At 43.3% G+C, this 25,071-nt stretch overlaps 1 protein-coding gene and 1 pseudogene across 2 annotated transcripts; one reads left to right on the top strand and one right to left on the bottom strand.

The window, feature by feature from the left end:
* Positions 1–802: 802 nt before the first annotated feature.
* On the top strand, positions 803–5,604 carry LOC134483212 (uncharacterized). Of its 2 annotated transcripts, XM_063278485.1 has the most exons (6): positions 803–1,071; positions 2,104–2,263; positions 3,442–3,585; positions 4,217–4,383; positions 5,104–5,209; positions 5,327–5,604. In XM_063278485.1, the coding sequence occupies exons 1-5, from the start codon at positions 945–947 to the stop codon at positions 5,166–5,168; spliced, it is 663 nt and encodes a 220-aa protein (XP_063134555.1). In that variant the 5' UTR covers positions 803–944; the 3' UTR covers positions 5,169–5,209; positions 5,327–5,604. The 2 variants fall into 2 exon arrangements, with proteins under 2 accessions (XP_063134555.1, XP_063134556.1); XM_063278486.1 differs by lacking the exons at positions 4,217–4,383; positions 5,104–5,209; positions 5,327–5,604 and having other exon boundaries at positions 3,130–3,578.
* LOC134483211 (zinc finger CCCH-type antiviral protein 1-like) lies at positions 4,484–12,078 on the bottom strand (annotated as a pseudogene).
* Positions 12,079–25,071: the final 12,993 nt, after the last annotated feature.

The raw sequence follows: 25,071 nt of genomic DNA, 5'->3' as shown, positions 1-25,071 counted from the left end.
ATCAGTGTTAGTGTGTGCACTCAATACAGTATCCATTTTTTACTGTGACAGATGCTTTTGTGTTTGTGGGGAAGCCCATGACCCAGAGCACAAGTGCTGGGTCCTTGCTCTATCCACGTAGTGATATGTATAGCCTCGTCCTACACCTTTATATGCACCCCCTATATCTCTTGACTATTTTATTTTTCTGATAGAAGCTCAGCTTCTGATAGAAGGCCTGTCAGCAGTGCTCCTTTGGTGACATTGGCACAGAGAGGAGAACCCCACAAGCAGCATGAGGTTCCCTTCATTGGTGGGTCCAATATTGCACTTTCGTCTGCCAACAGGTCTCCACACTATTCCTAGCACCATAAAGACTTCAACTCTTTCAACTAAGGAATTTTCTGGCAATTGTCAATTGCTAAGCACATGACTTCATGAGTGTTCCCCTAACACACACCCATGTTGTAACCTACCATGCAGACTATTTCTTGATGTGATATAAAGCACCCGTACAGAATGAGACAAGAGAACTTTTGACTGCATATTCAATCTGGTGTGAAATCTCAGGAAGGTTTAATGGCTAACATTGGTTAATGAGGACAATTTGAGTTAGGATGAGACATTTTGGGGCAAGATATGGAAGGAACCATTCATTTAGATGCATAAGAATTACTAAGGTTTTTATAATCAAGCCTTGAGGAAAATTTGGCTTTGGAAGCAGGAGATGCTCAGTGACTCTGCCCCAGGAAAGTCTCCTGGAAAGGGCACCTCTGCTTATGCTCAGTACAGGGAGAACATTAGCAGGGAGGCAAAGTCTGCTCTCCATGACATCTGCTGTCCCTTCTTGGACATTCTATTGTCTCCTAGAGAGTTCTGGCATCCTCTGTGATGTCACCAGTGTTGTAGTGACAACCAGTGCCCTAGTTTCTCTCAGTCTGAGTCTGGCGGTTACAAGCTAAGACATGTTTTCCCGTCTTCGCAAGCATTTTGGGAGGGGGAACGTCGATTCTGGAGAGACTAAAGTGAAGGAGTCTAGCCTTTCGTCTCAAAGTAATGATGGACAAAGACAGCACTTCTGGGGAATGTTGAGTAAGTTCTGGGTAGTGTATTTTGAGCTTCCTGCCAGGGGGGCTGCAGGCTTAAGCTGACCTTTCTAGCAATGGGCCACAACAACTGGAGCATCTGAAAAGAAATTGAATTTCCATGAATATCACAATTCCTGAAAGTCAGGATTTCAGAACTTTAGTTTCCCCATCCCCACTGGGAGGATATGGTAAGGCCAATGCTATTATTCTGTGAACTTCTGGTCTTTACTTTTACAGTGCATTTGTTATGTTACATTGTATAATAACACCATCAGGAGTCATGGAGGGTCCACCTTTTCTGAGTTTAGACAGGGCAGCAATGTACTTCACTATCATTGCTTCTTTAAATACAGTGGATATCTGACAGTAGGAACAGGGGGAGAATTGTGCTCCAGGCAATAACCTTATGTTCTTCGACCTCCTCTGATTTCTTCTAACTGGCAGGGTCATCGTTAGCTTTATATATTAGAGGTTGTGTGTTACAAACATGTTTCTAAAATACCAAAACTGTTTGGAACATGTGGACCAAGATTCAGCCTGTAACCTATTGGAACTTCTCGGGCATTTGGTATTTCAAATAGGGGAACTGATAAGTCTGTTGAACATGTCCTCCATGGAAATGTGTTTTTAATCCAAAGTTGTTGGCCTAGAGTATCAGGGTAGGACATCTGAGTGTCTCCAATCACTCAAGTCTTGTGGATGGTGAATTTATCATCTGAGTTCGAACCCACAGGGGTGAGGGTCCTGAAACCAAGCTGTACCCTGTTCAGCTGATGATAATCCTGGAGAAGCCATCTCCGTGGTCCATGTAAGCACCTGATGTCCGGAATAGGGAACACCTGGATGCTTACATCTCTTGGTCTCTATAGAGTAGTGGGAGAACTGAGATCCACTGAGGAGGCCTCTTAAGCATAGACCAATCGCCTAGCAGTGACACTGGGTTCCAGGCTTGTTCTCCTGTTTAGGCCTAACTGTGGTCTATGTACACTCTATGCATTCTCCCCATGCAGGTTCACTTGTGTTCTTCTACCTACAGACGCTGGGAGAGAAACATCATCCCCTGGCACTGAACTAAGCGAGAATCAGGCCAAGAAGGAAAAGGAGAAGCTGATTAAAGAGCTGCAGCTCATTACCGAGGAGAGAAATGACCTGAGAGATCGCCTGAGGTTTCTGACAGAGAGATCCATGAAGAACAGGTATGAATCGCTCCAAATGCTCTTGTTTCATTCCTGGGTCTGCAAGGTCACCTTCTTCTTATCCCATTAAGGTTTTGGGTTCTAGAAAGCTGTGCCTCCCTAACCACCCTGTGCTAAACCTCACCTCCCATATAGAGGAGATTCAGAACCTTGACCCTTCCTGAGGAGCAAGATAGAAAATGGACTCATCTGCTTAATTTATTGAAAAGCAGATCTTGTGGTCTGAATGAAGAATTCGGGGATAAAGTCAGGGAGAGTGAGTGTCTAGTGTGCATTTGCAAAGCCCTTGACAGATGGTGGCTTTGCAAGATTGTAATTGCAGTGAGTTTATGGTGAGTCTCTGTACTTGCTAGGCAGGGGACTCAGTGCTGGAAGATCCAGGCAGCAGCCCGAGGGGCCTGTTCCCAAACTGTTCATCTCAATGCTTGACTAGAAGGTCTCAGGCTCAGGCCTGTTTGTTATTGTCTGTGTGTCTTGCACTCTGAGACAGCAATGGTGCATGCATTTCTCCTGGTTCTCACAGTACTCTCTGTTTCCATATTTGTTTTTCTCTTTCTCTGATTCTGTTAACTTTTCTCTTTTTTTTGTGGGTGTGTCTCAGTCTGTGAGTCTGTGTGTGCATACATCCAAATGCATATGCACAACTTTTATATGTTTATATTTCCCTCCACACATGGAATATAGGGGTCTATGTCTTGGCCTGAGTATTTACCTGTAACACTTTCATGGTCATGTGAATGCTTTGTTCTGGGAGCCCCACTGTCAACAGTACAGTTCTTTGACTATGTGGCCACGTTTGTCTGTATATTTGTATTCCTTGTGCAGATTATAATTTTGTGTTGATATGTGGTCTCTTGTCAAAACAGGAGAAAAGAAATCACCGGTTTCTGGCTGTGTTGTGTGGGGGAGCATGGAGAGGTGTGGCCTAGGCTCTCGATAGCTCAACTGGCTTGACCGCAGATTTCCTCTTGATTGAACAAAGGGAGCCAGGGAAGCCTCCATCTGGATGCTGAGCTTCTGGTGTCCTGGACGAACAAAAACACGTTTCTGAAGCTGAAGAATATCCAATATGTAGAATTCAGAAGGTGTCCTTCCAGGACTGGGGTAGTACAGGACCCACCCTGAGCTCATATATTCCTAAATGCTGATGTTCATTGTATTCTATCATTTGGGGCCAGGCCACACTTCAGGCCAAATCCATATTATGAAGACCTGGAGAGAATGGAGGAGGCAATCATGTCAATTCTGCACAACTTAGAGATGGAGAACACTGAGATCCATGAGAACAGCCATAAGCTGAAGAAGGAGATTACCTTCTCTAGGTAAGTCCTGGTCAGAAAGCCTATCACCTGTGGAATGGCCATTTCTGACTTTCTTTGTTCTGGATTGGACGGTCTTCAGCTCTGGTTCTATCTCTTGTGCTGTTTACACATCAGTGTGCCAGGGTCATTAGGACTCAGTTTTCAGTTCCACAAAAGACTGTTACTCATCCCAGGATTGTCTAGGCATCTTCAGAAGGCTCTAGAAAGAACAGCACTGATTGAAGTCAGCAGGTTATTAGGCTGACCTGGACCTATGGTGTCATACCAGGTTTTACAAAACTCAGTGTGTGGACCACATGGTTAGCATGACCTTCTCTTGGTTCTACTGACCTCCTTTGAGGGTGTTTGCCCACTACTAATTGATGTTGCCCCCATGCATTGGGCTTTCATGGATAGTTGTAGATCCATGTTCTTTTTGAGAGATGTGGACACTAATTGGTGCTCGGGCCAAACAAACAATTTATTCTTCCCGGAATTTACTCTTTGTGGTTTGTGCAGCAGCCTTATATGTATCGAAATGAATTCTGTTAAGTCTTCATGGGTATCTGTGTCCTGGTGGAGTTAGTGGCACTCGGGAGTGGGAATGGGAGAAAGGGGCAGCATGATCTTACTATGCAGACTGTATTTCCAGAAACCTGCTCAGCCAGCTCCTGATGGAGAACACATGTATGAAGAAGTTGGTCCCACTGAAGCAGGAGAGCAAGGAGGTACATCTTGATTGTGCACTGAACCAGAAATATTTGGTTGACGTCAACAAGAAAGATAAAGACCAGCAACGTCCAGACCCAGCATCATCTGGTAGGGTTGAGCAGCTGTGTTAGCTTAAAAATATCTGATAAAGTTTGCCAATTTGATACATCTTTGCTCTCTCCTACCACCTTTCCAATTTACACTCACAACCAGCCAACCACCTCATGTAATGGAATTGTTCATTGCTCTGCCTATGCACAAGTATTCTGGGAAGCCAACCACTTTTCAGAAACTGAATTATTTTGCAAGTATATTTGTCTGCTCTTTTTGAAGCTGCAGTATAGAAATGGTGACAGATTAATAACATACCTCATTATTGCATATCCACGTGATAGATTGGATGCTCTGTAGAGTTTTGAACAAGTTCTTGGTTCTTTGACAAATGACACTCTGTGGTCATGTGACTTCTTGTGTGGGAAGCACCTTTGCGGGATAAGAACAAAGTGCAAATGTCAAATTAGAACTTGTCATTGGTTTTAACCTTGGTGACATATGGACATCTCCTTTCTTCCTGCAACCCAATGAGGTTCCTTCCATTGCCCTGTTCTTGGTTTGCACTGGTATAAGTCTGGGTCCCATATTGGCAGCCCATATTACTTTGAGGCTCTCTGGAGATTTTGCCCTTCCCAAAGAGTAGCAACAATGATATCAGTTAAAAGGTCCATGTTGACTGTCCAATAGAACTGAGATGGTAGAAGGCAGCCTTCCGACAGCTGCCTTGCATTTCACCACCAAATCAGTGTCTGAAAAACTGCCTTCCTCTCCCAGGTCTCAGAAAGTGCAAGAGAGCTGGAATTGGACACACAGCAGTAAGAGAGCTTCCTGAAGAATAAGTTGCTTTCTCAGGAGTCCCTGATGACAAACATCCTGAATGGTAACAAATTTTTTGGATGAGTATTCTTCCTCAGAGTTAATTTGTCATTGCTTAGAGACCCTAAATTTATATAACACTAAGCCAGCCAAACTGATTGAGGTCTTACTTTCTTCTCAGAAAAAAGCACCTGAGAGACAACTTGGGGGACCGCCTTTCATTATGTGTGCAAGAGGAGAAACAGCAATACATCTGTGCTTCCAAATGTTCGTTAAGATTGTGGTGTTTAGAAATATTTTTGTTATGATTTTAATTGAAATTTTCTTTTTGTTGTTTCATATTTATATGTTCTTGTTACTGTTTTTATCTTTTCAAATATTTTTAAATATTTTAATTTATTTGTTTTAATCCTGTTTTGTTGTAAAAATGAATTCCTTATGAATAAAAATTGAATTCTATCTCTTGACTCTTAAGACCATCATTCTTATTCAAGGGTTCTGTCCCCTCCTGTGGACTTAGAACTGACAGGTGGAGATGGATCTCTGCATGTTCCATGGATCCTGGGCTAATAAGTGAATTCAAAGTCACCAAGGGGTACCCAGTGTGACAGTGTCTTTTGTGTGGAAAATGTGGCTGTTTCTCGGACACACACTTTATGAAGTAATCACTGACATGCTTTACCCAATTGTTAGGGTCCATGTGGTTCTTCTGAGAGAGTAGCAGATGCTCTATCCTGTGAGTCATCACCACAGCTCCTGCAGGTGCTTTTGTCCTTCCACATCATGTACTGTATTAGGTGGACAGGATCACCTCCAATCAAATAGAGAGATCTCAGTAGATGTGTATTCACAGGAAATTTACAGAGCTGTGCATGCTCAATGTGTTAGCTTGCCAGCCATCCCTACAGGGCTCTGGTGTCACCACTCCTCATTGTGGGTCAGGATCATCCTCCAGCACCACTTAGTGTCCATATTAGAGCAGATCTTTCACCTACTATCAATGATGACCATATGTATTCTGCACATCTGACAAAATACAGAATAGAAATTAGCTTCCTGTTGGCCAGATTGGCATAATGAGTTTTTTGATTGTTAGCATGAAAATTATTTTAATCTAAGCAGTTTAGGGAAGAACCTCAAGGACACCCATAGTGAATGCAGCCTGCAGCTGTGAACACAGGTTTCTGTTGGAGAGCAGGCCTGTGCAGGCCCAGAACCTAGGTGGGACAGTTCAAGCTACCCTTTTTCCATGGCCAATCTGGGATCATATTGAGAATGTATTTTTTCCAGGTGACTGATTTCCAATTTATGGAATTGAACTAACTTACTGAGAGTGGAGGTGACTCAGAGAGTTAAAGTACAGAAGGAATAATCCAGAATGTCCACAAAAGCTTGGTGTCACACCAGGGCTTTTAAAAGCTCAGCAGCTAGAGAAGCAATGTAGGATTTGGTTATTCTCATGTTTAGGTCTAGTCATTCATTATAAGCTGAACATGACACAAAAAGAGTCATCTGTGTCACAATAGAAGCTAGTTGTAACTAGATTCACCCCCACACTATCACATCACTACCGTATTTGAGGTTCTCAGTTACTATCTAAGAACCTGGAAGAGGACTGGGTCTTGCTACACAAACTCATAATTTATGTCTTCATGACACTGTGTGCTTTGTTCTGTTGATGCTACCATTGGCATACAATACCTTGGATACTTTGTGCTGACATCTGTCACATGAGACAATAGTTCATGCCATGCCTAACCTGCATAAACTGTCCTTAGAGTACGGTGTAGTCAGAGGGTCCTTTTTTTTCTCTCTGAATTTTCAAAATATTTCCAGTCTTCAGACAAGTCTTCAGCCATTGTCCAGTGCCTGTCTTGAGATGTCCACCTTTTCAGCTGAGTGTCTTCATCCAGGCTGCTCTGTAATTCTGTAGAAGATTAATAGGGTTCCAGCCCTAGGATTTAATTCAGTGTGATTGTACTTTCCAAACATGCTCAAAGCCCTACATTCCACCATAGCCTGTGTGCTTTAGAGATAGAAAATAAAGAACCACATTGCACTTGAAATTTTTCCTCCAACAAAAGGAGAGCCTGCATAGGGCCTTTAAGTAACTCTAAGTCCCAGCTTCTGCATAACTCCCTTCATCGACTCCATTATTGGTGTATTTTCATTACTGCTCACTTTATTTTTGGTGTGCAAAGAATGTGTACCATGTCAGTAAAGTGTGTGTGTGTGTGTGTGTGAGAGAGAGAGAGAGAGAGAGAGAGAGAGAGAGAGAGAGAGAGAGAGTTTGTGTTTGTTTGTGTTTCTGTGCAGGTGTTTGTGTATGTTCATCCATGAACTCACTATCAATTTTTTATAAAATGACTTAGAAGACTGTAATGAAAACTGTCGAGGTGCATGCAGACGTGTGTTACTAGTGTCCCACGGCACCTGGCAGGTAACACTGAAATGGTGGTCTACTATAATACAGCCTAAAAACAGGCTGTGGATGGTTTACACAGAGATTGTGACGTCATCACCACTAGAGAGAGCAGCAAAAGCTTCATTTATCACATGCTGCTGTTACCAAGATGAGGCAAAGCCTTATCCTACAGAGAGTCTGGTATGATTTGATGGCAGGAAATAAACTTAGTACTAAAATCATTCAATTACAAACAAAGAGGATAATACAAAGAGTCATAAGATTATTCTCATAAGAAAATAGATAGTATTTAGACGATGCCACTACAAAAATTAAAAAATATATATGAGGGCCACTAGGCTTTAATGCAGCCTTTCTACCAGAAGTTTAATGACGACCTAATAACAATAGTGCTTCAATTATTCCTCTGATTTGAAAGAGAAGGAACATTGCCAAACCCCTTCTCTGAGTTTCTCTTTTTACCTAGAATTCCTGAGTCTGTTGCTTCTTCCATTGTCACCCCATCAATAGAGCTGCAGGGCGAGTCTGTCCCGCCCCAGAGCTTATCCACCAGCTGGAACCTCAAGAAGCATCCATAGTGAATGCAGCCTGCAGCTGTGAACACACGTTTCTTTTGGAGAGCAGGCCTGTGCAAGCCCAGGACCTAGGTGGGACAGTTCAAGCTGCCCTTTTTCCATGGCCAATCTGTGTTTGTATTGAGAAAGTATTTTTTTTCCAGTTGACTGATTTCCAACTTATGGAATGGAACTGACTTACTCAGAGTGGGGTTGACTTAGAGAGTTAAAGTACAGAAGGAATAATCCAGATGTCCACAAAAGCTTGCTGTCACACCAGGGCTTTTAAAAGCTCAGCAGCTAGAGAAGCAATGTAGTATTTGGTTATTCTCATGCTTAGGTCTAGTCATTCATTATAAGCTGACCATGACACAAAAAGAGTCATCTGTGTCACAATAGAAACTAGTTGTAACTAGACTTATACCACATTATCACATTATTACTATATTTGAGGTTCTCAGGTATGATCTTAGAAACTAGAAGAGGCCTGGTTCTTGCTACATATAGTCATATTCTATATCTTCACAGCACTGTGTGATTTGTTCTGTTAATGCTACCATTGGCATACAATACCTAGGATATTTTGTGCTCACATCTGTGACATGAGACAACAGTTCATGTCATCCCTTACCTGAATAAACTGTCCTTAGAGTACAGTGTAGTCTGAGGGGCCTTCTTTTCCTCTGAGATAGCAAAACATTTCCAGTCTTCATACAAGTCTGTCAGCCATTGTCCAGTGCCTGTCTTGAGATGTCCACATTGTCAGCTGAGAGTCTTCATCCAGCCTGCCCTGTAATTCTGTAGAACATTAATAGGGTTCCAGCCCTAGGAATTAATTCAGTGTTCTAGTACTTGCCAAATATGCTCAAAAACTAGTTTCCACCCTAGCTCTGTGTGCTATACAGAAAGAAAATAAAGAACCCCATTGCACTTGAAGTTTAGCCTCCAACAGAAGGAGAGCCTGCACAGGGCCTTTAAATAACTCTAAGCCCCAGCTTCCCCACAACCCCGTCCATCGATTCCTTTATTGGTGTGTTTTCATTAATACTCACTTTCTTCTTTGTGTGGAAAGAATGTGCACCATGCCAGTAAAGTGTGTGTGTGCGTTTGTGTTTGTGCATGTTCATCCATGAACTCACTATAAATTTTCATAAAATCACTCAGAAGTCCCTAGTGAAAACTGTCGAGGTGCAGGCAGACTCATGTTACTACTGTCTCATGGCACCTTGCAGGGAGCACTGAAATCGTGGGCTACTTTAATACAGTCTAAAACGAGGCTGTGCATGGTTTTCAGTGAAATTGTGACGTCGTCCCCACTACAGAGAGCAGCAAAAGCTTCATGTATCACATGCTGCTGTTACCAAGGTGAGGCAAAGCCTCATCCCATAGAGAGTCTGGTAGGATTTGATGGCAGGAAATAAACTCAGAACTAAAATCAATCAATTACAAACAAAGAGAATGATACAAAGAGCCAAGCAAAGCAAGAGCTGGCTTTTTTTTTTTTTTTTTTGAGAAGATCCACAAGACAGACAAACCACAGAGCCTATATCTAAAGTACCAAATCAGAAATGAAAAGGGGGATATAACAAAGGACACTGAGTGAATTCAACAATCATTAGGGCTTACTTCAGAGGCCTTTACTACAGAAAAGTGAAAAATCTATTTGATACTGGTGATTTTTCTAACAGATAACAAATACCAAGTTAAATACAGATCTGGGAAGGTAATGAATAATTCCCATAAGAAAATAGATACAGTCATTAAAGGCTGCCACTCCAAAAATTAAAAATAATAATAATCAGGGCCACATGGCTTTAATGCATCCTTTCTACCAGACTTTTAATGAAGACCCAATAACAATAGTGCTTCAATTATTCCACTGAATTGAAAGAGAAGGAACATTGCCAAACTCCTTCCCTGAGTTTCTACCTTTACCTAGAATTCCTGAGTCTGTTGCTTCTTCCATTGTCACCCCATCAATAGAACCATTTAAAATGGGATGTAATCGATGTCTGGAGCCTCATTCTTTCCCTTGACCTCCATGCGGTGTCCAGAAGGCATGCCTGTTCTCATGGACATGGACTCATCTCTTTTTGCTGCAGCAAGAAGAAAGCCAGCAGAGAGGGCAGGAGCTTACAAAGAATCAGTAGGATTTCTAGAAAAGAAGCCATCCAGATCTCCATTGTCAGAAAACCCCTGGCTTGCTCTCATGTGACTGGGTCCTCAGACACCAGCAGCCTTAGATGAGACCAAGGAAAGCTGTGCAGAGTCCTGGGTCCCCAGGTTCTTGACCTCCTGAGTGACAGCTGTAGACAAGTCCTCCAGGGAATCCTTACAGCTGGTGACATCTGGACAAGGTGAACCAGATGCCAAAATGAGACATGGGAGAGAAATCCTAGACTGTTTGGAAGGAATCAGTCTCTGCTATTGCTTCTGTCTCTGTGTGCCCTGCTGCTATGATGTTCATGGGGAGCTCTCATGCCAGTGGGTCTCCTCCTAATGTGTTTGTTGTTGCAGATGGCCTGGATGTTCTGGACCCCATCAGAACTCAGCCCGTGCTCAGTCACGGAGGTCAGCACCTTCCTGTCCATCAGGTCATGAGACCTGAGACAGTTGAGGTAACGGCAGTTGGCCTGGGTGAAGTGCTCACAGACTTGGACTCTCTTGCATGGCTGTGGCTTCAAGCAGATCTGTTTGTGGCTGTCTCCTTTGTAGTAACTTTTGCAGGAGAAAAGCATCCCCCTGTACCAGGAAGAAGGCCGGCTCCTCTTGGTTAAGCCCAGAAAGCTCATGATTCTTCAGGACCTGGAAGCTCTGTTCCTAAAAACTTGGTGTGGATATTTGCAGAGGTTTCTCTGGGATTTTGCATAATGACTCTGTCCCAGAAGTTTGAGCTTGCAGAGGCTTGGGCAATCTGTAGCATGGTCTCTGGATGCACTTGAGATTGAAGCCACAGGCTTCAGTAGTAGCCGCCACCTACAGCGTGATCCCTGCCTGATCTCCAGTCTCCAATAGGAATAAGCAGTCTTGCCCAGCAGCTCATAGAGCTCTGCCTCTGGAGCCTGATCCTACTCTGCAGTTCCTTTAAGGTCATGCAGCCCCTGTGGGTCCACAGGATCTTGGTGATGAAACAGTCTGCCCCAGGATCCCCCATGGTGCACTATGGCTGCAGCTGCTCAGGCTTGTGAGCTGGACTCTGCTTCGTGGAGAAAGGAAACTGGAAAAGGGGATAACACATGAAATGGAAATGAAGAAAATAACCAGTAAAAATTAAAAGAATTAAAGTCATCATCTCAGGAGAATGAGTGGGAAGGCAGGTCCTTAAGCAGGCAGGTTCTCCACAACAATGCATGCTGGGTTCAAGACTGGACATGAGGTGCCCTGAGCTTGGGACTGCCAGGCTCCTACTGGGAAGAGAGCTTTCTTCTTCATTTCCATAAGTCTCTCTAGTTTTCTTTTAAGGCTTTCATCTCATCATTGACTTTCCCAATGACCTTTTATGACAAGCCATTATGGTTAACAAGAATTAAGTAAGGGCTCATTGAGCTGTTGGTAGTTGGAGGTCTGGGGGAAGCCCTGGACAGAGAGATCTTGCCTGCCAGGGGTGGGATGTGCATGGTGGGAGGGACTAGTGGAGTGTCATTGGCCTCAGTATGCACAGGCTTGGGGCTGGTGCCTGGCTGCCTGGTGCGCCTCTGTGGCTACTTGGCCTGGGTCCCACCGCAGATGCCCATGGTGGTTGCTGGCCAGTTGTGCTTGCTCTCCCTGTCCTCGGGGCTTCTGTCGGGGCTGACCACAGCCTTGAACATGGACAAAATGGGCCGGAAATCGGAGGATCATGGGAGCATCTTCAACTTCCCCCTCCCCAAGCACTGGCAGTGCACCTGGAGGACAAGCCACTGTGAGTTTCCCCACTTCCAGGCAGGTGTTCTGCACCACCAGGAGAGCAAGGGCAAGCACTGCTGCCACCAGTCCCACATGCGCAAGGCCTATTTGCTGACTGGCAGGGCTTCACTTTGCTCTGCCTGGCTCTGCTTTGCCTTGCTCTGCCCTGTGGGCTCTCACTTCTTTGGCCAAAGACTGTTGAGATCCCGGCTTGCCTCACCTTTCAATAGGCACCTCTGTGAAGTGAGGAGAACCAAAGGGACAGAAGGCTGACCTGGCCCTGGAGACTTGTGTCTCCCCCTCCACCAAAGTGCTTTCCTCAGTTCTCCACTCTGGTTTTAGTTTGCAGGGATCCCAGCAGGTGGCAAGCTTTGCTGAGCCTCCCCTGTGAGAAGGGGACAGTGGTGGGACTTATGGTTGTGGGAAGTCTTTCAGGGAGATGCAGGCTTTCTCAAACTCTCCGACCATCCATCCAGTGCCCTCCCTGGTTCCCATTCCCTGTGTTTGTTGCGAAGTCACTTTTCGCTGTCCTGTGTGACTTTCCCTGCAGACTGGGCTCTCATGCAGGAGATACTCTCACATGCTTCTTTAAAAGCCCCTGTTCCTCAGATCTAGATCAGCTGTGAAAACAGGCTTCTCCATGCCAGGGTGAGAGCTACCCCTCCCAGCTCAGAGCTGCAACACCATAGGATCCTCAGGCCCCAGTGCTGGGTGGGTCCCATGGAAGAGTTAGAGGAAAGCTTCCCTTCTGAGAAGTGACTTAACACAGAAGGTTCACAAGTGACAGTCAACCCCCAAGTATTTCTTCCAGGAGAAAGCACTCAGCTCTCCCCTTTAAACAGTTTAGGCTCCCACATGGCCCAGTTTTGTGATTGGGGAAGATTTTCTGGAGCTTAGTTGGCCAGTCAGAGTGGGGCTACATTTTTTTTTAATTAACTTGAGTATTTCTTATTTACATTTTGATTGTATTCTCTTTCCCGGTTTCCGGGCCAACATCCTCCTAACCCCCCCTCTTCTATATGGCTGTTCCCCTCCCCATCCTCCCTCCATTACCACCCTCGCCCCAACAATCACGTTCACTGGGGGTTCAGTCTTGGCAGGACCAAGGGCTTCCCCTTCCACTGGTGCTCTTACTAGGATATTCATTGCTACCTATGAGGTCAGAGTCCAGGGTCAGTCCATGTATAGTCTTTAGGTAGTGGCTTAGTCCCTGGAAGCTCTGGTTGCTTGGCATTGTTGTTCATATGGGGTCTCGGGCCCCTTCAAGCTCTTCCAGTCCTTTCTCTGATTCCTTCAACAGGGGTCCGGTTCTCAGTTCAGTGGTTTGCTGCTGGCATTCGCCTCTGTATTTGCCGTATTCTGGCTGTGTTTCTCAGGAGAGATCTACATCCAATTCCTGTTGGTCTGCACTTCTTTGCTTCATCCATCTTATATAATTGGGTGGCTGTATATGTATGGGCCACATGTGGGCTAGGCTCTGAATGGGTGTTCCTTCAGTCTCTGTTTTAATCTTTGACTCTCTATTCCCTGTCAAGGGTATTCTTGTTCCCCTTTTAAAGAAGGAGTGAAGCATTCGCTTTTTGGTCATCCTTCTTGATTTTCATGTGTTCTGTGCATATAGGGTAATTCAAGCATTTGGGCTAATATCCACTTATCAATGAGTGCATACCATGTATGTCTTTCTGTGATTGGGTTAGCTCACTCAGGATGATGTTTTCTAGTTCCATCCATTTGCCTATGAATTTCATAAAATCATTGTTTTTGATAGCTGAGTAATATTCCATTGTGTAGATGTACCACATTTTCTGTATCCATTCCTCTGTTGGGTTCTTTCTAGCTTCTGGCTATTATAAATAAGGCTGCTATGAACATAGTGGAGCACGTGTCCTTTTTGCATGTTAGGGTATCTTTTGGGTATATGCCCAAGAGAGGTATAGCTCGGTCCTCAGGTAGTTCAATGTCCAATTTTCTGAGAAACCTCTAAATGATTTTCACAATGGTTGTGCCAGTCTGCCTCCCACCAACAATGGAGGAGTGTTCCTCTTTCTCCACATCCTGGCCAGCATTTGCTGTCACCTGAGTTTTTGACCTTAGCCATTCTCACTGCTGTGAGGTGAAATCTCAGGGTTGTTTTGATTTGCATTTCCTTTATGACTAAAGATGTTGAACATTTCTTTCGGTGTTTCTCAGCCATTCGGCATTCCTCAGCTGTGAATTCTTTGTTTACCTCTGAACTCCATTTTTTAATAGGGTTATTTTACTCCCTGCGGTCTAACTTCTTGAGTTCTGTGTATATTTTGGATATAAGCCCTCTATCTGTTGTAGAATTGGTAAAGATCTTTTCCCAATCTGTTGGTGGGGCTACATTCTTAATCCATACTCATTCACACAACAGAACATCTTCCTCCCCACCCACAAGGCCTTGACTTGAACCCAGGTCCTTCCAGGACCAACAGACCTGAGAGAACAGATTGCAGCACAAGAGAGAAAAGAAGCCAGAATAGTTTAAACTGGAGAAAACCCCCATATAGGCCATTTACCAACTTTAGGGGTTGTGCATATTGTGGACTTCAGAATCTTAAGGTCAGATTTTTCTGATTACACCTTATAGGTGAAGCTGAAGTCTACTGAGGGTGGGATCTTCCCAGGCAGGGAGGGGATCTGACTCTGCAGGCCTGGCCACCCTCTGCATTCTCCCAAAAATAATTTTTAGTCAGCTGTAAATCTGAAGTGAAATTTGTTTTTTGTCAACTCAAACGGTTGACATTTCAAGTCTCACACACCATGTGAGAGACACACATTTATCCACAGGGGATTTGAACTTACTTCTATAGAAATGACTGTGGGCCAACAGAGGGAAAGCATTCTTGCCTTTAGCATTCTGTCTGTATCAGAGACTACATGGACTGGCTTCCTGGACAGACATGTCCAAGCAGACAGACATTGTAATGAGGGAAAACTTAGGCAAGAAATGACCTGGGGACAGTGATTTCAGATTGTGCCTTTAGCCAGGAATCTCTGTTGTCATTAAGGCAAGCAGTCTTGGGCCTGCCAAAACTTGTCAGTATTTCAGGGCTCTTACAACTGCTCCAGGTACTTCTGAGGTGAAAGCCTTTCATTAAAAAAAAAAAAGTTTATAGAGCAATATTTCTCAACCTGTGGGTGGCAACTGCTTCACAGAGATTGCATATCAGATACCTTGTACATTATGACTCATAAGAGTAGCAATATTATTTATGAAGTAGCAATGAAATAATTTTATGGAGGGGATCATCACAGTATGAAGAGCTGTATTAAAGGGTTGCAGCAGTAGGACTGTTGAGAACCACTGCCATAGAAGCTGACACATGGGAGCAGACTCCTCAGCTGAGTAGAGACCCATGACAAGGGATACTGTGTCCCACCCTAGAACCCAGAGGCAGAATCTATCCCAGGAGTCTGTGGGTCACCGTGTCTTAAATTCTCCCAGGGTCACGAATAGCATTGATCATCTCAGCAGAGTCAGCTTGCACAGCCCACATCAGGCCCATGGCTTCCCTGTACAGAGAAGGATGTGGGTCTAAGTGACAGCCAGTGAGACTGAGGGGACCCTGATACTCATTTGCTTTGAGCTGTGGTTTCTTCACCTGTAAAATGGAGGTGATTCTGCTGAATTGGGTTGTTGTGGAGATTAACAGAACATACAACCTGCTCAGTGTCTGCCTGGCATGGACCCTGCTGGTTAAATGGAAGCTGTCGATGATGACGAAATTAAAAGTAGAATTTCTAGCCAGATATTGTTAGTTGTGGGGCGCCATACAAGTGTTCTAAGCATTTTCTGATTCTAAGACCGCCTCACCTTACAACCTAAGGCTCTTGATTTAAATTTTAAAAAAGGAATAAATATAAAATACCAATATGAAAAAATCATAATCAGAAATGAGCTAATTCCTGTGAAGTCATTTAGCTTTACATTTTCTGCTTCTATTTCCAAGGCATCTAGAGTAGCACTATCCGAGATCCTAAAGCCTTCTATTATGGTGCAACCCATTCATTCCTCTCTCCTTGAGGACTTCTCAGGTGACTTACCAGAATCAGATGGCTTTTAAGATTGTTCCCATCAAGTGCGATCTCTTTGTCCATGGGCCTTGCCCAAAGTTGCAGGGCCAACCTGTTGTTTTACAATCCAAAATTCCAGACACTAATTTTACCAGTGAAGTTTCAGAGTCAGATGCTGAAGTCAAGTAAAGCTCCCAACTGTCTTTCCTGATTCACTGACCTCCCAGAAGAAGAGCAGTCCTGTTCCCTCTGAACACTTTCTTAAAAATCCTTTAACTCAAAAACTTTCCATTGGTTTAGTTATCTAGATTTCCTTTCACGTTGTGTCTTGATCTGCTGGACCTAAGTGCACTTTTTACCTTTGCCATAAATGTGTGTGGTAGGTGAGCCATACCGTAATTAAGTCCATGTTTACATGAATAAACAACTCTTGCTTTAAATGTCTGTGCCATGGCCCTGCTATACCACACACTAGTTTTTCAGTAAATAATACATTCTTGGAGATCACAGTGTGATCAAATATTTTGTAACATGACTTAGTAACGTTCCCTCGATTTTATAAATCAATTTCTTTGACGAGGATTCTGGGTGTTGTCTGTCAGGTCTGAGTGCATCATCTTGGGAATCCCAAGGAACATCAAACTTGGGCTTTTGAAACTGTTGCATATGGCCAACCCGGAGCAAAAACCACCCAGGAATCTACTGATACTTGACACACATTCATTCACCTGCCTTTTTCATATAGTTTATGGCAAGAGGTCACCACTCTTGACCTTGTTTCATTATAAAACGTGGTACTAAATGTAAGAGTTGGGGTCAAGGAGATCACCCCACAAATCACAAAATACCCATCTCAGATAACCATGTATGGTTTATTGAATACAAAACATCCATGAATTTCAGGACAGAATTAAAAGTCCAAACCTAAGGATAATAGAATAGAAGAGAATTTAGATTTCCAGTTCACAGGTCCAGTAAGCATATTCAGTAAATCATAGCAGAAAACATCCATAAGGTAAAGGAAGAAAAGGCCATGAAGGTACAACAAGCCTACAGAATGCCAATTTAATCATACCAGAAACAATTCCTCCATTTACATAATAATTAAAACACTGAATGCACAGATCAAAGAAAGATCATTAGAAGGGGTAAAGTAGAGCGGAAGAGACCACCAACACTGCTCACCCCTGCCCACATCCCTGGCCCAAGAGGAAACTGTATAAGGCCTCTGGGCTCCCGTGGGGGAGGGCCCAGGAGCGGCAGGACCCCTGCCACAGACACCGCCGGACCCTGAAGGAAACAGACCGGATAAACAGTTCTCTGCACCCAAATCCCGTGGGAGGGAGAGCTAAACCTTCAGAGAGGCAGACAGGCCTGGGAAACCAGAAGAGACTGCTCCCTGCACACACATCTCGGACGCCAGAGGAAAAAGCCAAAGACCATCTGGAACCCTGGTGCACTGAAGCTCCCGGAAGGGGCGGCACAGGTCTTCCTGGTTGCTGCCGCTGCAGAGAGCCCCTGGGCAGCACCCCACGAGCGAACTTGAGCCTCGGGACCACAGGTAAGACCAAATTTTCTGCTGCAAGAAAGCTGCCTGGTGAGCTTGGGACACACGGAAGCAGAATTTCTCTAGAACCGGGCACGTTCTGTGTTTACCGGAAGTCCCACACCCGCGGATCCCGGCCCGCAGCAGCTCTCTGCTCCCAGACCCGGTGAGAGAGAGGCCCAACCGCCTGGTCAGGTGGGCACTCCTGAGGCTGCAGAGCGGAAGAGACCACCAACACTGCTCACCCCTGCCCACATCCCTGGCCCAAGAGGAAACTGTATAAGGCCTCTGGGCTCCCGTGGGGGAGGGCCCAGGAGCGGCAGGACCCCTGTGCCTGAGACACCGCCGGAACCTGAAAGAAACAGACAGGATAAACAGTTCTCTGCACCCAAATCCCGTGGGAGGGAGAGCTAAACCTTCAGAGAGGCAGACACGCCTGGGAAACCAGAAGAGACTGCTCTCTACACACACATCTCGGACGCCAGAGGAAAAAGCCAAAGACCATCTGGAACCCTGGTGCACTGAAGCTCCCGGAAACGGCGGCACAGGTCTTCCTGGTTGCTGCCGCTGCAGAGAGCCCCTGGACAGCACCCCACGAGCAAACCTGAGCCTCGGGACCACAGGTAAGGCCAAATTTTCTGCTGCAAGAAAGCTGCCTGGTGAACTCAAGACACAGGCCCACAGGAACAGCTGAAGACCTGTAGAGAGGAAAAACTACACGCCCGAAAGCAGAACACTCTGTCCCCATAACTGACTGAAAGAGAGGAAAACAGGTCTACAGCACTCCTGACACACAGGCTTATAGGACAGTCTAGCCACTGTCAGAAATAGCAGAACAAAGTAACACTAGAGATAATCTGATGGCGAGAGGCAAGCGCAGGAACCCAAGCAACAGAAACCAAGACTACATGCCATCATCGGAGCCCAATTCTCCCACCAAAACAAACATGGAATATCCAAACACACCAGAAAAGCAAGATCTAGTTTCAAAATCATATTTGATCATGATGCTGGAGGACTTCAGGAAAGACCTGAACACACTTAGGGAAGCACAGGAAAACATTAATAAACAAGTAAAAGCCTACAGAGAGGAATCGCAAAAATCCCTGAAAGAATTCCAGGAAAACACAATCAAACAGTTGAAGGAATTAAAAATGGAAATAGAAGCAATCAAGAAAGAACACATGGAAACAACCCTGGATATAGAAAACCAAAAGAAGAGACAAGGAGCTGTAGATACAAGCTTCACCAACAGAATACAAGAGATGGAAGAGAGAATCTCAGGAGCAGAAGATTCCATAGAAATCATTGACTCAACTGTCAAAGATAATGTAAAGCGGAAAAAGCTACTGGTCCAAAACATACAGGAAATCCAGGACTCAATGAGAAGATCAAACCTAAGGATAATAGGTATAGAAGAGAGTGAAGACTCCCAGCTCAAAGGACCAGTAAATATCTTCAACAAAATCATAGAAGAAAACTTCCCTAACCTAAAAAAAGAGATACCCATAGACATACAGGAAGCCTACAGAACTCCAAATAGATTGGACCAGAAAAGAAACACCTCCCGTCACATAATTGTCAAAACACCAAACGCACAAAATAAAGAAAGAATATTAAAAGCAGTAAGGGAAAAAGGTCAAGTAACATATAAAGGGAGACCTATCAGAATCACACCAGACTTCTCGCCAGAAACTATGAAGGCCCGAAGATCCTGGACTGATGTTATACAGACCCTAAGAGAACACAAATGCCAGCCCAGATTACTGTATCCAGCAAAACTCTCAATTAACATTGATGGAGAAACCAAGATATTCCATGACAAAACCAAATTTACACAATATCTTTCTACAAATCCAGCACTACAAAGGATAATAAATGGTAAAGCCCAACATAAGGAGGCAAGCTATACCCTAGAAGAAGCAAGAAACTAATCGTCTTGGCAACAAAACAAAGAGAATGAAAGCACACAAACATAACCTCACATCAAATATGAATATAACGGGAAGCAATAATCACTATTCCTTAATATCTCTCAATATCAATGGCCTCAACTCCCCAATAAAAAGACATAGATTAACAAACTGGATACGCAACGAGGACCCTGCATTCTGCTGCCTACAGGAAACACACCTCAGAGACAAAGACAGACACTACCTCAGAGTGAAAGGCTGGAAAACAACTTTCCAAGCAAATGGTCAGAAGAAGCAAGCTGGAGTAGCCATTCTAATATCAAATAAAATCAATTTCCAACTAAAAGTCATCAAAAAAGATAAGGAAGGACACTTCATATTCATCAAAGGAAAAATCCACCAAGATGAACTCTCAATCCTAAATATCTATGCCCCAAATACAAGGGCACCTACATATGTAAAAGAAACCTTACTAAAGCTCAAAACACACATTGCACCTCACACAATAATAGTGGGAGATTTCAACACCCCACTCTCATCAATGGACAGATCATGGAAACAGAAATTAAACAGTGATGTAGACAGACTAAGAGAAGTCATGAGCCAAATGGACTTAACGGATATTTATAGAACATTCTATCCTAAAGCAAAAGGATATACCTTCTTCTCAGCTCCTCATGGTACTTTCTCCAAAATTGACCATATAATTGGTCAAAAAACGGGCCTCAACAGGTACAGAAAGATAGAAATAATCCCATGCGTGCTATCGGACCACCACGGCCTAAAACTGGTCTTCAATAACAATAAGGGAAGAATGCCCACATATACGTGGAAATTGAACAATGCTCTACTCAATGATAACCTGGTCAAGGAAGAAATAAAGAAAGAAATTAAAAACTTTTTAGAATTTAATGAAAATGAAGATACAACATACTCAAACTTATGGGACACAATGAAAGCTGTGCTAAGAGGAAAACTCATAGCGCTGAGTGCCTGCAGAAAGAAACAGGAAAGAGCATATGTCAGCAGCTTGACAGCACACCTAAAAGCTCTAGAACAAAAAGAAGCAAATACACCCAGGAGGAGTAGAAGGCAGGAAATAATCAAACTCAGAGCTGAAATCAACCAAGTAGAAACAAAAAGGACCATAGAAAGAATCAACAGAACCAAAAGTTGGTTCTTTGAGAAAATCAACAAGATAGATAAACCCTTAGCCAGACTAACGAGAGGACACAGAGAGTGTGTCCAAATTAACAAAATCAGAAATGAAAAGGGAGACATAACTACAGATTCGGAGGAAATTCAAAAAATCATCAGATCTTACTATAAAAACCTATATTCAACAAAATTTGAAAATCTTCAGGAAATGGACAATTTCCTAGACAGATACCAGGTATCGAAGTTAAATCAGGAACAGATAAACCAGTTAAACAACCCCATAACTCCTAAGGAAATAGAAGCAGTCATTAAAGGTCTCCCAACCAAAAAGAGCCCAGGTCCAGACGGGTTTAGTGCAGAATTCTATCAAACCTTCATAGAAGACCTCATACCAATATTATCCAAACTATTCCACAAAATTGAAACAGATGGAGCCCTACCGAATTCCTTCTATGAAGCCACAATTACTCTTATACCTAAACCACACAAAGACACAACAAAGAAAGAGAACTTCAGACCAATTTCCCTTATGAATATCGACGCAAAAATACTCAATAAAATTCTGGCAAACCGAATTCAAGAGCACATCAAAACAATCATCCACCATGATCAAGTAGGCTCCATCCCAGGCATGCAGGGATGGTTTAATATACGGAAAACCATCAACGTGATCCATTATATAAACAAACTGAAAGAACAGAACCACATGATCATTTCATTAGATGCTGAGAAAGCATTTGACAAAATTCAACACCCCTTCATGATAAAAGTCCTGGAAAGAATAGGAATTCAAGGCCCATACCTAAACATAGTAAAAGCCATATACAGCAAACCAGTTGCTAACATTAAACTAAATGGAGAGAAACTTGAAGCAATCCCACTAAAATCAGGGACTAGACAAGGCTGCCCACTCTCTCCCTACTTATTCAATATAGTTCTTGAAGTTCTAGCCAGAGCAATCAGACAACAAAAGGAGATCAAAGGGATACAGATCGGAAAAGAAGAGGTCAAAATATCACTATTTGCAGATGACATGATAGTATATTTAAGTGATCCCAAAAGTTCCACCAGAGAACTACTAAAGCTGATAAACAACTTCAGCAAAGTGGCTGGGTATAAAATTAACTCAAATAAATCAGTTGCCTTCCTCTATACAAAAGAGAAACAAGCCGAGAAAGAAATTAGGGAAACGACACCCTTCATAATAGACCCAAATAATATAAAGTACCTCGGTGTGACTTTAACCAAGCAAGTAAAAGATCTGTACAATAAGAACTTCAAGACACTGAGGAAAGAAATTGAAGAAGACCTCAGAAGATGGAAAGATCTCCCATGCTCATGGATTGGCAGGATTAATATGGTAAAAATGGCCATTTTACCAAAAGCAATCTACAGATTCAATGCAATCCCCATCAAAATACCAATCCAATTCTTCAAAGAGTTAGACAGAACAATTTGCAAATTCATCTGGAATAACAAAAAACCTAGGATATCTAAAGCTATCCTCAACAATAAAAGGACTTCAGGGGGAATCACTATCCCTGAACTCAAGCAGTATTACAGAGCAATAGTGATAAAAACTGCATGGTATTGGTACAGAGACAGACAGATAGACCAATGGAATAGAATTGAAGACCCAGAAATGAACCCACACACCTATGGTCACTTGATTTTTGACAAAGGAGCCAAAACCATCCAATGGAAAAAAGATAGTATTTTCAGCAAATGGTGCTGGTTCAACTGGAGGGCAACATGTAGAAGAATGCAGATCGATCCATCCTTATCACCCTGTACAAAGCTTAAGTCCAAGTTGATCAAGGACCTCCACATCAAACCAGACACACTCAAACTAATAGAAGAAAAACTAGGGAAGCATCTGGAACACATGGGCACTGGAAAAAATTTCCTGAACAAAACACCAATGGCTTATGCTCTAAGATCAAGAATCGACAAATGGGATCTCATAAAACTGCAAAGCTTCTGTAAGGCAAAGGACACTGTGATTAGGACAAAACGGCAACCAACAGATTGGGAAAAGATCTTTACCAATCCTACAACAGATAGAGGCCTTATTTCCAAAATATACAAAGAACTCAAGAAGTTAGACCGCAGGGAAACAAATAACCCTATTAAAAAATGGGGTTCAGAGCTAAACAAAGAATTCACAGCTGAGGAATGCCGAATGGCTGAGAAACACCTAAAGAAATGTTCAACATCTTTAGTCATAAGGGAAATGCAAATCAAAACAACCCTGAGATTTCACCTCACACCAGTGCGATTGGCTAAGATCAAAAACTCAGGTGACAGCAGATGCTGGCGAGGATGTGGAGAAAGAGGAACACTCCTCCATTGTTGGTGGGATTGCAGACTGGTAAAACCATTCTGGAAATCAGTCTGGAGGTTCCTCAGAAAATTGGACATTGAACTGCCTGAGGATCCAGCTATACCTCTCTTGGGCATATACCCAAAAGATGCCTCAACATATAAAAGAGACACGTGCTCCACTATGTTCATCGCAGCCTTATTTATAATAGCCAGAAGCTGGAAAGAACCCAGATGCCCTTCAACAGAGGAATGGATACAGAAAATGTGGTACATCTACACAATGGAATATTACTCAGCTATCAAAAACAACGAGTTTATGAAATTCGTAGGCAAATGGTTGGAACTGGAAAATATCATCCTGAGTGAGCTAACCCAATCACAGAAAGACATACATGGTATGCACTCATTGATAAGTGGCTATTAGCCCAAATGCTTGAATTACCCTAGATCCCTAGAACAAACGAAACTCAAGACGGATGATCAAAATGTGAATGCTTCACTCCTTCTTTAAATGAGGAAAAAGAATACCCTTGGCAGGGAAGGGAGAGGCAAAGATTAAAACAGAGACTGAAGGAACACCCATTCAGAGCCTGCCCCACATGTGGCCCATACATATACAGCCACCCAGTTAGACAAGATGGATGAAGCAAAGAAGTGCAGACCGACAGGAGCCGGATGTAGATCGCTCCTGAGAGACACAGCCAGAATACAGCAAATATAGAGGCGAATGCCAGCAGCAAACCACTGAACTGAGAATAGGTCCCCTATTGAAGGAATCAGAGAAAGAACTGGAAGAGCTTGAAGGGGCTCGAGACCCCAAAAGTACAACAATGCCAAGCAACCAGACCTTCCAGGGACTAAGCCACTACCTAAAGACTATACATGGACTGACCCTGGACTCTGACCCCATAGGTAGCAATGAATATCCTAGTAAGAGCACCAGTGGAAGGGGAAGCCCTGGGTCCTGCTAAGACTGAACCCACAGTGAACTAGTCTATGGGGGGAGGGCGGCAATGGGGGGAGGGTTGGGAGGGGAACACCCATAAGGAAGGGGAGGGGGGAGGGGGATGTTTGCCCGGAAACCGGGAAAGGGAATAACACTCGAAATGTATATAAGAAATACTCAAGTTAATAAAAAAAAAAATATAAAAAAAAATATAAAAAAAAAAGAAGGGGTAAAGTATAAATAACCAGTAACAAATAAGTTCAGACCTATCTGAATTACACCAGACTTCTCAACAGAGACTCCAAAAGCCAGAAAATCTTGGGCAGATGTAATGCGGACCAAGGATCCTATACCCAGCATAATTCTCAGTCACCATAAATGGAGTAACCAAAATATTTCATGACAAAACCAAATTTAAACAATATTTTTCTCTAAGAAAGCACAACAGAGGAATGTAGTAGGGAAACTCCAAGACAATGAGCTAAACTATACCCAAGAAAAACCAAGAAATAAATCATCTCTCAATAATTTCAAAAAATGAAGCACACAATCACCATTTCACCCATAACCAGAAAAAGAAGAGAAAGGAGCAACTATTGGTCTTTAATATCTAACCAGACCCTCTGTCACCAATTCCCCAGCTCCTAGGGAATAAACTGCCAGCCAAAGTATATACAGGGTCTATGGTTCTAGGTAACTGTGTAGAAGAGGACTGATTTAAGTGGCACCCACGTGGCGGGAGGCCATAGACTACGCTGAGGCCTGTTGCCCACCAAAAGTAGATGCTGGAGTTGTGAGGTGGGAATGGATATGTGTAGGTGGGGGAACACTGTCATATAGGCAAAGGTGAGCAGAAATGGGATGTAAGATATGATGAGGGGAGTGTGGAAAGCAGGACAACAGTTGAAATGTAAATAAATAAAATAACCAATTAATAAAAAAATAGCCAAAAATAAAATAAAAAGTGAAAAGGTAAAAGAAAACTTACACCAAAACAAAACAAATAAAATCCTTGTAGTGGATTGGCCTAATTCTGCTTGTATTTTAATGCTAATATGTAGAACTCAAGACTGGTTAACCTCCAAAAACTGACCCTGCTCCCAGTTAACTGTGATTATAAAGAAGCCAACAGCCAA

The sequence above is a fragment of the Rattus norvegicus genome, chromosome 19 (assembly GCF_036323735.1).
Source record: "Rattus norvegicus strain BN/NHsdMcwi chromosome 19, GRCr8, whole genome shotgun sequence".
Lineage (NCBI taxonomy): Eukaryota > Metazoa > Chordata > Mammalia > Rodentia > Muridae > Rattus > Rattus norvegicus.
This window is presented reverse-complemented; position numbering and strand designations above follow the sequence as displayed.

Coding starts and splice junctions, on each gene's coding strand:
- LOC134483212 (XM_063278485.1), top strand. CDS start 945: ATGTTTTCCCGTCTTCGCAAGCATTTTGGGAGGGGGAACGTCGATTCT. Junction 1,072..2,103: donor GCACTTCTGGGGAATGTTGA/GTAAGTTCTGGG, acceptor TTCTACCTACAG/ACGCTGGGAGAGAAACATCA. Junction 4,384..5,103: donor TCCAGACCCAGCATCATCTG/GTAGGGTTGAGC, acceptor TTCCTCTCCCAG/GTCTCAGAAAGTGCAAGAGA.